The 13,866-nt window shown below is 59.7% G+C and overlaps 1 protein-coding gene across 2 annotated transcripts in view; it reads left to right on the forward strand.

Annotated features, from left to right (window-relative positions):
- Window positions 1-4,018, forward strand: part of KIAA0319L (KIAA0319 like) — a 33,797-nt gene extending 29,779 nt beyond the window's left edge. The window contains exons 20-21 of one of the 2 annotated variants that reach the window (XM_064471442.1): window positions 159-250; window positions 2,283-4,018. In XM_064471442.1, the coding sequence (XP_064327512.1) occupies window positions 159-250; window positions 2,283-2,470 (280 nt within the window). In that variant the 3' untranslated portion in view covers window positions 2,471-4,018. The remainder of the gene's footprint in view (window positions 1-158; window positions 251-2,282) is intronic. The other variant, XM_064471443.1, reaches the window with a different exon arrangement.
- Window positions 4,019-13,866: the final 9,848 nt, after the last annotated feature.

Below are 13,866 nucleotides of genomic sequence, written 5' to 3' on the forward strand. Positions count from 1 at the left end.
AAATGTGCAACTAAAGCGATGTGTTTAATGTTTTGCTTTCTGATATGAACATAATCTGAAATAAGCAAGTACTCTAGCTTTGAAGATCAGAGTTGGTTTTTTTTCTTCCGGCTTTTTTAGAAATGGCCTGCCTCTTAACTCCTTTTCTTCCCCTTTAGACGAAAAGGAAAATCCAAAAGAAAAAGCAAATACAAGATTTTGGATGCAACGGATCAAGAAAGCCTGGAGTTAAAACCAAATCCCAAAGCAGGTAAAACATGAGAGGGAAGAGCTCAGCGTTTCCAGAATGCTGACTAAGAACAGTCTTCCTCAGTGGACTTAAAAATCACAGAGTGAAACAAACGTCGTGTTAGGCACCGACAGATGAGCCTCAGAAGATCTAAGAGCTTGTTTCAGATCTGTATAGAGGGTATTTAGTCAAGTCATCTCACTCATTTTGTTCAGAAACTGGGGCTGAAACTGGCCTGGTCCTGATGTCTTCAGTTGCTGTCACAGAAGCAGTAAGCAGATGCACATAAGCAGTGCAGCGACCGGCCTGGCCGAGGCAGCCCAAAACTGGGTCTTGACGATAACTTCTCTTGCTCTGAGTTTTCCACTGGGTTCTGGTAGTTTGCTTCTTGCCAATATGCCGTTCGTTCCTCTGCAGCAAAGCATGAGTTCAGTGCCTCTAAGCGTTTCACTAAACTGGTCGGCTTTGGCTAGTAAGCAAAGGGACACCTGACAGCAACCTGAAAATACTCATGGCCTGGAGAGAGTGATGTTTATCTGCCCCCATATTCTTACACCCCAAATTACTTGTTCATAAATTTCTTCATTCTTGTCCTTGTGAGCATCAGGCTCTGACAGTTTCACATTTTAGCTCATCCTGTAATTTTTCCAGGAAGCAAATGCTTATCTTAGGGGGGAGACCCATGAAGTCCTCTGTGCTCCATGTGGCTACAGGCCAGTTGGCCCATTCCCGAAAGGCAGTCATTTGTCTTCAGTGTTCTTAGCCAGCACTTTCCCGTCCGCATTGCCGTCCTCGAGAGTGCTTGTCAGGTGCTTTGCAAAGATCATTTTGTTATTTCAGGCTGGAGTGTTTTTGCTGCGATTGTATCTGATACCTGAACCGAGCCGTGGTCACCTGCTGACTGACCAGGAAAGGAGAGAGACTTGGGAAAGTGCGTGCAAAGCACAGCCCCACCAAACGCTGGGGAGCGCTTCACCCGCTGAAACACGCGCTTCAATTAAGAGCGTGCGCCCTGGTTTTTCTTTAGAGGAGGGGTTATTTTAACTGTGCATGCAAAATAGTCCCCCATCCTTGTTTGCTAGTGGAAGATAATTGCTCGTGCTAGTATTATCCCATTTAATGGTGTTCCAGCAAAGTGAACAGTGCCTAACAGCAGCATTGGAGGGCATTGCAGCGACAGAGCTGATCAGGCAACTCCTCTGAGAACGGGGCCATCCCAACCGCACAAATGCGGATACCCTTGAAGAAAAAACCGTGTGTGTTTTCCTCCCTCAGCACCCAACTCTGCTTTAATCTGACCATCTGTCACCTCACACGGAAGAGCCCCACTGTTAAATAAAGGGCTCATTGTTCTGCAGTCTGTAGCAAATGTGCCTCAACTGTTTGCTCTCTGGTTACTAAACTCATCTTGCTTCTTCTGAGGCTGGCTGCTGACTAAAGTCTTTTTCCCTACTAGATAGGTCCAGGGAGCATTCTGCTAACAGAAGAAATGTTGCATTTCTCCATTAAGGAAAAGCTAAATTTAAATATTTCCTCTGCTGACAATATCAGTAAATGTCTCTCTCCTGTCCTTGTGCATTAATCTAAATCCAGCCCGCTAATTTATCTCTTCCCATGCAGGCAAGGGAAGCAGAGATGAGAGTAGGGAGGGTAGTAAGAACACAGCGATCTTCCCTTGCACACCTGCATATTCTCTTTACTACAGCTGTTAGCCCTCAGAGAGCTTTCTAGGCAATGCCCCAAGCAAGGTCAGGAAGACGTAGCTCCCCTGTATACTCACAGCCCCTTCTGGTAACGTAATTTGCTTTCCTACCTGTTTGTTGTGATTTGCACTACCTTGAAGTGTCTTTGTGACCTCTGTTACGCCAAGGTATCTGAAACAGGATTGCTTTGGCTTCGGCGTTTCAGGGAATGAGTGACAGACTCAGGAAAGTCTCAGTAGGCTGCCCCTTTGACATGATAGGAAAAGGAGACTTAAAGGGGGAATGGAGTAAAGTGAGGTTGTTGACCAGTATTAAAAGTATTTTTAACCTGAGACTCTCTCCCCTCAAAGGTGGCAGACAGAAAGCCCAGGTCCTCAACACTAGCCTGATGCACTCAGAGTCTGAACTGGACAGCGATGAAGCCATCTTCACGTGGCCTGACCGTGAAAAAGGGAAGCTGCTCCGTAGCCAGAATGGCTCCGTGCGCAATGGACAAGTGACGCTCAAACCCAAGAACCAGAGGGAGGAAATCCTATAGCTCCCCCCCGGTGGCCTTTTGCTGGAGTTCAGTGGGAAAGGCCACTCCTGTCCCTACCCCACAAGGGCCTTTGGAGGCCAGTTTGATTAGGACAACGCTGCTAACTCGTTTCACAGAAAATAACTTTGTTTTTGTGGGTTTCTTTTCATTTAGTTAAAACTGGTTGTACTTGAATTTGAACTTCAAGTGAAATCAAGGGGAGGAGAAGGCAACTGTGAACCCCAGGCAAAGCGTCAGAAAAGGGAGAGCTGGCATCTGGAGAGCGGCAGGACAGAACCACTCGGAGCAACTGTGAATGTGCAGGACGCTCCTAGCCCACCTCAGACTGCAGTGGAGGAAACGCCCAGGGACTTCAGCTCACTTGCCTTGGGAGCTCCTTGGAGAAGGAAGGTCAAGGCTGTGCTTTGGGCTGTGCTTTGAGCTTCCTTCAGGCTCCAGTAGCCTACCACGGGCTACTTTTGCTGTCGGACAGCTTTCTCCTCTTTTACTTCCCCTTTCCCTTATGGTTTAAACACTGTTTTAATTTAGACTTGTCCTTTCACATGCACTTGGCTGCTTTTGGAGTGTAGAGGAGGGGGAATCTAAACACTATGGCCACACTCCATCAGTTTGCAGGTATGAGAGGGTTTTGTAGCTGTTTGAAATTATTGTCAGGCTTTTCTCTGGGAGTGTTGATGACACGGTGCCTGCTCAGATGTGAAAAGCTGACCCGTCTGACCCGTCTGTGGTCATTGGCTGGGCTAGGAGACCCCCTCCTGCAGCAAGCTCCCCTGCTGGGTACCAAACCCAGGAGGGGGCACCACCTTTGCTACCTGTGTCTAATGTCTGGCTTAATTCCAAAGCTGTGAGATGTTGTTCAGTGGCCCCAGCACCGTCTGGTCGCCAAACCGTCCGTGAGTCTGGACATTAACCATATCTCAGTTATGAAATGCAATATACTGTGGGTTTGGGTTTTTTTTTTTTTCCTTAAAATTTGCACAACCCAGGCAAGCAGGAGTTGATATCTTCAGTTCCCAGCAGCTGCCTGCTCCCTCTGGCTGGTGCTTGGTGGCTTCATGTTAGGATGGCTGAAGAGCCCTGCGTGCTCCTAACACAGTGCAAAGTACACGCTTGGTGTCCTTTAGCTGGTGGAAAAGGGATCTCTCAGTACCCGAGGGCATCGCGTGGTGAGCACCGGCAGCACGGGGCCGTGTGTCGCTGCTGCCTGGGCTCTGGAGGCAGGCGTGGGGTGGTCCTTTCCCATACCCGCTCCTTTATCTCACTGTGCTGCTTTCATGAGTTGCACCCCTGCCCTCGGGCAGAAATCAGCCTCTTGCTGGCATGAAGGATGCCGCTGCTCCTCTGTGGATGGGTGGGCAGTTTATTGCCTTTCTTTGTGTTTAATTTAAAAACTGGAAACTTATTTCCCTGGCTTTTTTTTTTAGCTATGGAAGCCAAAAGGCTTTAACATCCTCAGTTGTATTTATATTGCTGCACTACTGATTTGTGTTGAGCTAGATGAAGATTAAACACTGTTGAATGTGAGGGAACGTTCCCTCGCTCAATGTAGTCATGGCTGCTGCTAAGTTTATTTTCTGGGCAATCAGCTGTCCTCCTCAGGCACCAGCGCTGGAGCCTGTGGCTTTCCCAAGCATGGAGGCATTAGCCTCGTGCCCTCCCGACTCCGCCAGGCACGGGGCTTGCCTCTCGCTTGCCTGCATCGCCGTACGGGCCACCCTCCAGCTTGTCTGGCTCGCGGGCGGCTGGTGCTCCGAGCCAGGCTTCCCTTTCCCGGGCTGCTCCTGCACCCGCTCGCCCAACGGCTCCTTCCCCCCGAGCCCGCCTGGGACCCCACACGGGGGTGGCTGACACCGGGATGCTCCCCGCAGCGTGCCCCAAAGGGGCACGGCCCAGCGCTGGCTGCAGCCGCTGTTGCGAGCCGTACAATGGCCGGACACTTAACTCTCGGGTGACGCCACTCCCTGATGCGTTTCCCTTCAGTTGGATGTAACATGAACAAACTATGAGCAAACGAGGTTTCGAAGCTGCAGGGGTTGAGCGGATGCAGTCCCGGGACTGTGCCTGAAAGCGTTTTGTGCTGTTAAGGGAGAGCTGTTGGACTCGCTGATTCTGCTCCTTGGGGCTTGTGCTTTTTGAGCCTCTTGCTCCTGCCCGTCCCGGGGGCTCCCCCCCTGCAGCAGATCGGGGCTGGGCGCAGTGGTTCAGCCGTCGGGCGTTCGTTGCTGCAGAGATCAGTACCTCTCACAGGAGACTCAGAATGTGCTTTCAAGCAAGCCTGGCTTCTTGTTACAGAAGAGGGAAGAATTAAAATCTGTGCGGCTGTTGTCACCAACACCTTTGTTTAGCTGGGGTTGTTTCCTTCATTCTTACATCTCACTGCGGGGTAACAAACGTTTGGGTCAGGGTGCTGTAGTTGGTCCGCCCGCAGCGGCTGGATTTTGCGGTGGGCTGTGGCGTTCCCTCCTCGCCGAGCGGTTCGGTTAGGACGGTGTCCTCGCTCAGTCATTTGTCATCGCCGAGCGTGGGTTTGTGACAGAGCATAGCGCAAGCTCCCGTTAGACTTCGGGCTCCCATTAGCATTCCCTGGCTGTGCAGCCCTCTTCCTCGCTCCACGTGTTAACCCCCGGTGCCGCTGAGCCCTCGCCTTCGTGGGGCTGCAAGGGACAGGGACAGGCAGCAACCGCACCCCGGCCCTGGGGGAGCCGAGAGGTGAGGAGACGAGACCCTCCCAGGCTGAGAGCGGTAACTTTTGGCCCAGCCTCGGAGCCCCCTGACCCAGGGGCCAGGGCAGACTGTCTGCTTTAGCACGCGGTTAATGCAGACCTCTCCCAAGGTGTGTGCATGCAGAGGGAACGTGCTACTTGGAAATCCCTTGCCCCCCTCTCCTCCTTCCCTGTGGTGTCACTAATATCGCTGCTGTTTTGTTACCCGAGCACCACGAGCGGGGCTGACCTTGCTCGGGAAGGTCTCTGCATTGCTATGCATTATGATTTCACAATTAGAGACACTGGCTACAAGTTACCCGCGTGTGGAAGTTAAAAGCTGAGACATCTGGTAGATGAACCATCAGCTTCGCTTGATTTTTGTTTTCTTTATCATATTCGAACCCTGGTTTGAGGCAAATGTTGCGATCTAGTTTTAAAATACTTTGCTCTTAAATCTTTTCTTCATTCTTCTGCGTAGCAGGGGCTGCCCAACCCGTCTGAATGTTGGTTTAACAATGTTCGTTGATTGCAGTGTTACTTGGATCAAGACTAAAAGTAATTTTTTAAACAAAATGTTTCTTGCAAATAAACAGGGAAGATGTTTTGCTGCTGCTCAGCTTGCTTCTTTCTCCAGTTTCAGCGGCGGGACTGTTCCTAATGCCACCACTGCTCTCTCTGGGTAAGAACTGGAAGCCATCCCTCGCTCCTCTCGCCCCAGGCCCCGCAGCGGGGTCTCAGCGGGTGCTGCTGGACCAGGGGCTGCCTTTGCTCCAGCCACTGTAGCACACGGTGGGCCTCTAGTGCCGGTGCAGCTCGCGGGGCTGCCGAGAGCTTGCGTGACAGACGCCAAGTCCGCTCCTTGCTCGGCGGCCAGCGTGGCAACCTCTGTGTGTTGATCCCTGTGCTTTGTGTAGGGAGCAGGAGATGCTGAGCTAATGGGCCCTGCGCTTGTGTGTTGACTCCTGGTTTGTTTATCTGCCGCTGCTTTAGCACAACCGAAATTCACTTCAGCTACTTAAAGTTGACTTTCAGCCTAAGCCCCCAAGGGCTCTTGCTCCTGGTCTCCTGCTGACCAGGTACGGAGTCCCCTGGACCTGCCCAGGGCTGTTCCCTGACAGCTGAGGCAGGGTCCAACAGTTGATTTCACTGGAAAGCAAAATAGCAGCCATGTCGGGGCTCGGGCTCCTAATGGAGCAGGGGAATGTTTATGAGTTAGTGGAGTCCTTGGGGGAGGTTAAGACGGCTGCCCAGCTGTCGCTGGGGCTGGCTGCTGCAGGGAACGTGCTTTAGCACCACAGCAGCCAGAAGGGACCTGACGGCACCGTGGGACACGGACGTTTCAGAGCAGGGAGGAGACTCACCTTCAGAGCTGCCCTTCTGTCCATGCGCATCTCACGTGGCCCGTGGGTTGTGCTGGAGCCCTTGGAGTTGATGCTGCTCAATGTCACCTAAGGACGGGAGAATCCCAATCTGCTGGGCTACCCGTCCCACTGCCTCTGCCCGCAAGCGTGGCAGCAGCTGCCTTCAAAATAAAGCCACCCGAACCCTCTCCAGGCATGGAACAGCTCCTGATGCTGTAGCACACCTCTGCCTGCCCTCAGGGTGGGTGTAGCCCTGCTGTCCCCCAGCAGGAACCTGCCTAGGAGCAGCCCTGCTCTCTGAAAATCCGAAGCAGCAGAAGGCTCAGCGGGGTCCCTTCCCCTTCTGTTCATGCTCTTTGCTTTGTGTCACCCAGCTCTGCTATTATTTTTCCTTCTGCTCACTCAACGTCCCCGTGGGAAGCTCTCCAAAGGGCTGCCCTTTCCCGGCTGCTCCCAGCCAGCTCCCTTTGCTGTCTGCTGAGCATCACTTAACATTTGCTGGCTCCTTGCAGAAGCGCGGGAGGAAACCCAGCAAGTGCTTGCTCGCCGCGAGGCACAGAGGTGGTGGCCACGGGTGAGGAAGCCCCACGTTCCCCAGCTGTGGGCTCTTGGAGCTTGGCTTCTGGTGGGGAAAGCTTGCACCAGCCCCAGGGCAGCACGGCGAGAGAGCCAGGATTTCTCCCTGTCCCAAGGGCAAACAGCTGCTCCTGCCTACAGCTGTATCACCTGCCTGGGGGGACCTGGGCCTGGAGCCTCGGAGCAGCCCCAGGCTCATTATCTGAGAGAAATCTCGGAGAAATCGGTTTTGTTGCTGGTTTCACAGCTCAGGAAACTGAGGCAGCGGTGGCTGTGGCTCTGCCCGCTGCTGCCGTGGCTGTCCCAGCATTGTGGTGGTTCAGCAGCCCCGGGGAGCCCCGTGGCCCCTTGGGGAGGGGGGTGCTGCAGTGCTGCAGCCGGGCTCGGCTGAGGCCAGGGTGCCTGTTGGACCGTGACAGAGCCGGGGAGCTCGGTGTAGCTGCAAATACAACCCTGAGCTCGCCAGCTCCCTCCCGAAGCAGTGCCTGTGCCTATGAGGAGTTAAAAAAGACTCTTTCCCAAGCCTAGGGGGAGAGCATCTTCTCTTTCCCCACACATTCTCACCCCTCTGCTTTGCACTGTCCTTGCTCCGACCATGTGCGTTTGGCGCTGCTCCCCAGCACCTTCCTGTCATGAGGATTCCCCGAGTTGCTGCTGCTTTACCTCTTCCAGCCGGGCTCTCCGGGCCGCACGGGCAGGAGCTCTGACGCTTCGCCCGCGGTCCCTGCAGCCCTGGGGGTGACGCCGTTATGGTAACCGTACCATTAAGCAGGGAATAGCTCTGAGACGGCATCGCTGTGATCGTGGGTGTGAGCAGCGCCTCTGAGCAAAGGGCACCAGAGAGATGCCGGTGGCTGCTGGGGACGCTGCGGCACTGCCGGCACCCCGGCACAGCCCCCGGCTGTGGGAGCTGCCCCCGGGGCCGTGCCAGGCTGGCAGAGCCGGGGTGGGAGCGTTTAGTCGCTGCCCCAGGAGAGGCCGGGATTTGCAGGGGGCTTGGCTGGAGGAGCCATGCTGTGCTGGCTGTGTCCCAGCGGGAGCTGGTCACCCTGCCGCAGCCCACCCTGCTCCCCACCACCAGCGCCCCGCACGTCCCTGCTGGCCAGGCACAGACCCGGCGTTTGTCCCTGGGTCGCTGTGTGCTCAGCGGGTTAGCTGTAGGCATTTTGAGGAGAGCACGGCTGGCTCGGGATGGGCTTTGCACGGCATCCCTGCTGCGGGTGCCTCCTCCCCTCTCCCGCCGCTCGCCCTGCTGAAGCAGGGCCCCGAGGGGCACCGGGGTGTGATGCGGGTGCTGCGGTGCCGGCCCACGGGTACCGTCACCCTCCGTCCATCCCTCTGTCCGTCCATCCACGTGGGGCTCCGTCTGCCGAGTGAGTCCGTCTTTCCATTGTTCAAACAATCTCTTTTCCACACTCGGTGCCAAAGCCTCCCCGCTTGCTCCCGCACGCGCCAGTATATTTAGCTGCCTCTAAGCCTCTACCTTTCCTTATATAGGAGAGGCCAAACGAATTTCGCACTCTCATTATTAATAGCCTGAGAGGAGCTCTTAGGAGGCTGCCAAAAATAGCAGGCAAACAGAGCGCACCCGGGGTGGGGAGGGCGTCGTGGCAGGCAGGGAGCCGCCGGGACCGCCGCGGGAGGGACGCCGTGCTGCTTTTTCTGGCTTTTCCCTTTGGGAACCACAATAAGGTGTCTCCCAGCATCCTGCCCCCGCCGCAGCCCCGACCCGGGGGTCCCCCTTGCCCCACCAGCCCTCCGCAGGCAGAGGTAGGACCGGCAGGAGCCTGGGGGCAGCGGGGTCCCAGGGTGGGCAGAGCAGCCCTGTACCCCCCCCGGCTTTGCTGCTCTGGAGGCTAAAAGAGCTGCCCTGTGGGTGTTGGGGAGACCTAGAGTGGGTGGCCCAGGGATCTCCATCCCTGTGGGGTCCCCCCGGCCCAGGGGAGCCCCTGTGGCTGCAGTGGCGACAGGTTTTGCCCTCCTGAGCAACCCCTGGGCTCCGCTTCACCCTCCGAGCTGCCCTGGGGTGCTGCTGGGCCCAGCAATGCATGCCAGCCCTCCCCACAGCAGTGCTCCAAGACCCCCGCCGAGCACCCGGGGGATGCAGGGCAGGCGGCGGGGGGCAGAGGCGGCTGGCTGCGTGCCCCTGGCAGCCCCGGCTGCCTTGCCCAGGAGGGAGAGGGCTTCTTGACAGAGATCACCCGCACGGCACCCCCAGAGCCAGTCACGCCACGGGCTGTGTGTCGGGGCACCGAGCCTGGGATGGGGGAGACGAGGGGGGGGACTGCGGGGTGCCCGGCGAGCAGAGGGTCTTCACCTGCGCCCGGAGGCATCCGCATCCCAGGCAGGGTCTGCCTTAAATCCCTCCCTCCCTCCCTCCCTGCCGAGGAACTTCTCCCGCTGAACTGGAGGATGCTGCAAGCTCCTGCGGACGAGCCGGAGGAGTCCTGTGGCAAAGTCAAGGCGAGCGGGGAAGCGGCGTGCTCATGCCGGGTGTCACCGCAGCCCGCTGCCGCCAGCCGAGCCTGCACCCGGCCGGTGTCACCTCCAGGACTGTAAGTGGCCGTGCGGGGCAGGAGGTGCGGGGTCTGCGGGAGACAGCGGGGCTTTCCCCGCCGCTGGCGTTTAACCTTCAGCGAGCCTGGCTGGTGCCGAGCCCCGCTCGGGCTGGGGATGCCGCCGCTGCTCGCAGCCCCGTGCGTGGCTCCTGGCAGCGGCTCGGAGTGGGCTGGGAGGGGGCAGACGCGGGGCTGGGGGTCACCGTGGCCCCCCACCGCTTCGGGCCAGCCTGGGTGGAGGTGGAGGAGCAGGGGCAGCAGCAAAATCTCTGTGGGGTTGAGGGGGGTAGTGGGGCACCCCTGTGAGGTCCTGGCTGCAGGGGGGTCACGGGTGGTGGGTGCTTGGGTCGGCAGGCAGCGCAGCGGGGCAGACCCCGGCCCACCTGCCTGCGGGTGCCCCCCTGCAGCAGGGCCGGCCACCCCCTCCCCAGGGAGCCGGGGTGCCCTCAGCCACAGAGCAGGGACACCCCACGCCAGTGGGATGGGGCGGGAAGGGAAGCCCAACTCCTGGGCACCGCGGCATCATATTTTGGACACGCATGGGGGAAGCGCTGGCCACTGCAGCTGGATGCACCAGGGCTCCGCGGGCCACATACCCACAGCCCTGAACAGGGCAATGCCCGCAGGTGGAGGGGCAGCAGGGCAGGGGCTGGGGTGCTCCCTGAGGCACCTCCAGCTGATGCTCCTCCTGTACCCGCTTCCCACCTCCTCGCTGGGCCTCCCTCTTTTTATTTTTTAAGCCGCTCAGTGGCTGGAGCGGCTGCTGCAGTGGGTTTGCAGGGGATGGATGAGCCGGGGGGAGCCAGCTGGGGGGGGGGCAGTGCTGAATAGTGAAACTTGGAAAGGCCCCTGCGAGGCAGCGACTGCAGAGCACGTCCGGGCACGCAGCGCTGGGGGGAGCGGGGAAAAAAAGATGCTTCCTTTTATAGACAGGCTGGGGCTGTTGGGTGCCGTGCAAGTGCATGGGTGCCACCATGGCTGGCCCCAGCAGCCCCCCCCAGCTCCTCTGCCTCCCCCCTGCAAGGCTATTTGCACCCGGTGCCCACAAGCTGCCCTGCCCTGGGCAGGGAGCTGCTCTTGGGGCAGGCAGGGGACCAGGGGGCTGCCCAGGCCGGGGGCTCCTGGCTGATATGGGGGCAGAGGAGCTGTGGGAGAGGGGCTGTGCTGGGGCAGAGCTCCATGTGCTGAAGGCAGGGAAAGGCTTCTGCTCGGGGACACGTCTGCAGCCATCAAGGGCAGCGCTGGGGCTGGGGAGGGCTTGGGGCTGCCTGCAGCGGTGGGGCCACCCCCAGGGCTGCGGAGGGGCTTGTGCTGATGACTGGGAACGTCTGGGCACAGCCAGGGCAGTGGGGCAGAGATGGGCCGTGGCGCAGGGCAGAGACAAGGAAGGGTGGTGGGAGAGAGCAGGGGTGGCCTGGGCTGGGGCCGGGTGGGAAGGGGCACCCTGGATGCAGCGAGCATCCCGCAGTGCTGCATGCGGCCCCCCAAGGTCACCAGGAGAGCCCGGCTGCGGGCTGTGTAGGCAGTGCCGTGGGATGGGGCTGTGTGGGCCCCCTGGGCTGGGGTACCTCTAGTACTGCAGTCCTGAGAAGCTGCCCAAGGTCAGCCAAGGCGGATGGAGCTGAACTGGGCTGGGATGCGGGAGCCCTGACCCTGTGCCCTGGCTCTGGGCATTCGGGCTGGGGGCAACTGCTGGCTTTTGGCTCCCGCTGTGCCCAGCAGTCCCGCTGACCCCTGGGTTCCCCAGCAAAACTGTGCAGCAGCCCACTGTGCTGCAGGGCTGGCGGAGCCCAAAGGGTTAAGAGGGCACATCTCTGCAGTCTCTGGCCTCTGTCAGGCCCACTCAATCTGCTTTTAGGGGTGGACAGGGATGCTGGTCCAGCCAGTCACACTCTGCCCCACCACTGCTGCCGGGCTGGGGACTTGGGTCCTGGGAGACGTGTCTCTGGGGTCCCCAGCACTGGGTCCCTGGGGACTGGCCATGCAGGAGGCCCCGGGGTGCTGGTGGAGCATCCCAGGTGGACTGTGGCCATGCTGGCAGCAGCCCTGCACCCCGTGGCGATGGCTGGTGGCTCCAGGGGCCACTGAGCAGCATCTCCGCTGCCTGCGGGTGCCACAAGTGGGGCCAGCGTGGTGAGCACGTACTTGGCACCCACCAGCTCCTTGCAGAGAGCTGCAGCGCGTGTGGCCATGGCTCCCAGCGCTGAGTCACGGCCGCGCCGGGCCTGGCCAGCCCCACGTCCCTCCTGCCTGCGGCCAGGCCCCCCCACGCACCCCTCACTCCCCTGCTCTGGGAGGGAGCAGGGCTGGGACCCCGGCACGGCTCCCTGCGCCCTGCCATCGCGCCGCTCTAGCCACAAATTTAGGGGTGGGAAGGTCACCGGGGGTCAAGGCATGGATGGGCTGTGGTGACACTTGCTCCCTCCATTACCCTGCCCTGGCCACACTGTGCTGGGGCCAGGGAGTCCCCCCCCCCTTATGGTCTCCAGCCCCTGAGGTCTCGGCCGATCCCCCTCCTGTGGGCACAGGCATCTCTGGCCTCCTTTGCCCAGAGCTGCGGCGGGTGGAGGGGGTGGGGAGGGCCTGGACCTCCCGGTCCTTCTCCCAGCCTTGCAAAAGAGCCGGGCAGGGCAGGCAGGGGTGTGGGAGGAAGGTCCCCCCCAGCCCTGGCCACAGCTGTACCGAGCTGCAACTGCTGCTCTGGCACATGGGCTGCAGCAGGGAAGGGGACAGGGTGGTGTGGGGTGCAGGGGGGTGCTGCAGGGTGCTGGGGCAGTGTGGGGTACTGGGGGGGTGCAGATGGTGCATCCTGACCCAGCGCAGCAGCAGCAGTGGGGACCCCTGCCAAGAGCCAGAGACCCCGGTGTGGAAGCAGCTCCGAGCGGGGGCACTCACTGCCGCTCTCCGTGCTGGCCCTTGCGGGCTCATGGGACAGGGCACTTGGCCATGGCCCCATCTCCTCGGAGGTGCATCCCCCTCCCCGGGGCTCCATGGCCCAAACTGCTGAGCCTCAGCCACGTCCCGGGGTGTCCCACTGCCCACTAAGGGCAGCCACCAGCCAAGATACCAGGCGGCGGGTGCGTCACCAGCCCGAGCGTCCTGCGGCCGGTGCGGGGGCTGCGTGTCCCAGGCACACGCGCTGGCCACGGCACCGTCTCACTCTCCAAACATGCAAGGTCCCCTTGCTCTGGCATGGCCATGGGCACTACGGCACTGTACGAGCAGAGCCACCGCTGGGGATGCACCCGGGGCCGGGCGCAGGCAGAGGCTGGATCTGGGGGTGGGCAGGAGGTTTCCCCTGCTCAGACACCAGTTTCACCACAGCCACTGGCTCCTTCCAGGGTCCCACCACCCAGCGCTGGTGGGTGCTGCTGGGAGCAGCAGGGGCCCTGTGCCCTGCGTGCCCAGCCCCACGCTGCCCAGCTCTCCCTCCCAACCCTACATACTTCTTCATATGCCCATATGGAGTCGGCCGGCGTTATGGAATGTTAAGAAGTATGTATTTTTGGGTTGGGACCCCCGCACCGGGACCCCTATGCCAGCACCAGCCCAGGCGGCACCTCTGGAGAGACGGTGTGTCCCTGGGGCTGGTAAAAAGGAACCAGATCAACTTGCAACTGGATTTGGTCCCCTTCAACCAGCTGCAGCGGCGCATGCGCTACGGCACCCACTGCGTCCTCACCCCCACTTCCCCCCCAGCCCGGAGGGGGCTGCCGCTGCGTGGGCTGGCTGCGTCCTGCCCCAAGAGGGCTTGGGATGAGGCGTGGGTGCAGGGGGCGGGGGAAAGGGTATTTGCAAAACAGGGCTTTGGCCATTTTTTTGAGGATGCCCAGTAGAGGGGAGGCAGCCGGAGGGGCTGCACATCTGCCACCAGCCGGTGGGAATCTCCACGCTGCCCAGACCACCCATGCTGCCCGTAGTCCTCGTCAAAAACAGCGGAACTTCACCAGTCCTGAAACATTGGAAAATGTCCCATAAAACCCCGGCTGTCACCACACAGGCGTGAGGAACCTTCCTGCACCCAGCGCGTCCTCCCCACCGCAGCCCCGGTACCTCCTGTCCCCGTGTCCCCACGAGGGGGTTGGGGGGGGAGAGGGGTCCCTGTGGGGAGCAGCCCCGGGGTCTGGCCCCTGGGGACAGGCGAGCCATTGCGCTGCTGCCCGTGCGCCTCCTGCGCCGGCAGAGCCAGGCACACC

Source organism: Phalacrocorax carbo, chromosome 22, assembly GCF_963921805.1.
Source record: "Phalacrocorax carbo chromosome 22, bPhaCar2.1, whole genome shotgun sequence".
Classification (NCBI taxonomy): domain Eukaryota; kingdom Metazoa; phylum Chordata; class Aves; order Suliformes; family Phalacrocoracidae; genus Phalacrocorax; species Phalacrocorax carbo.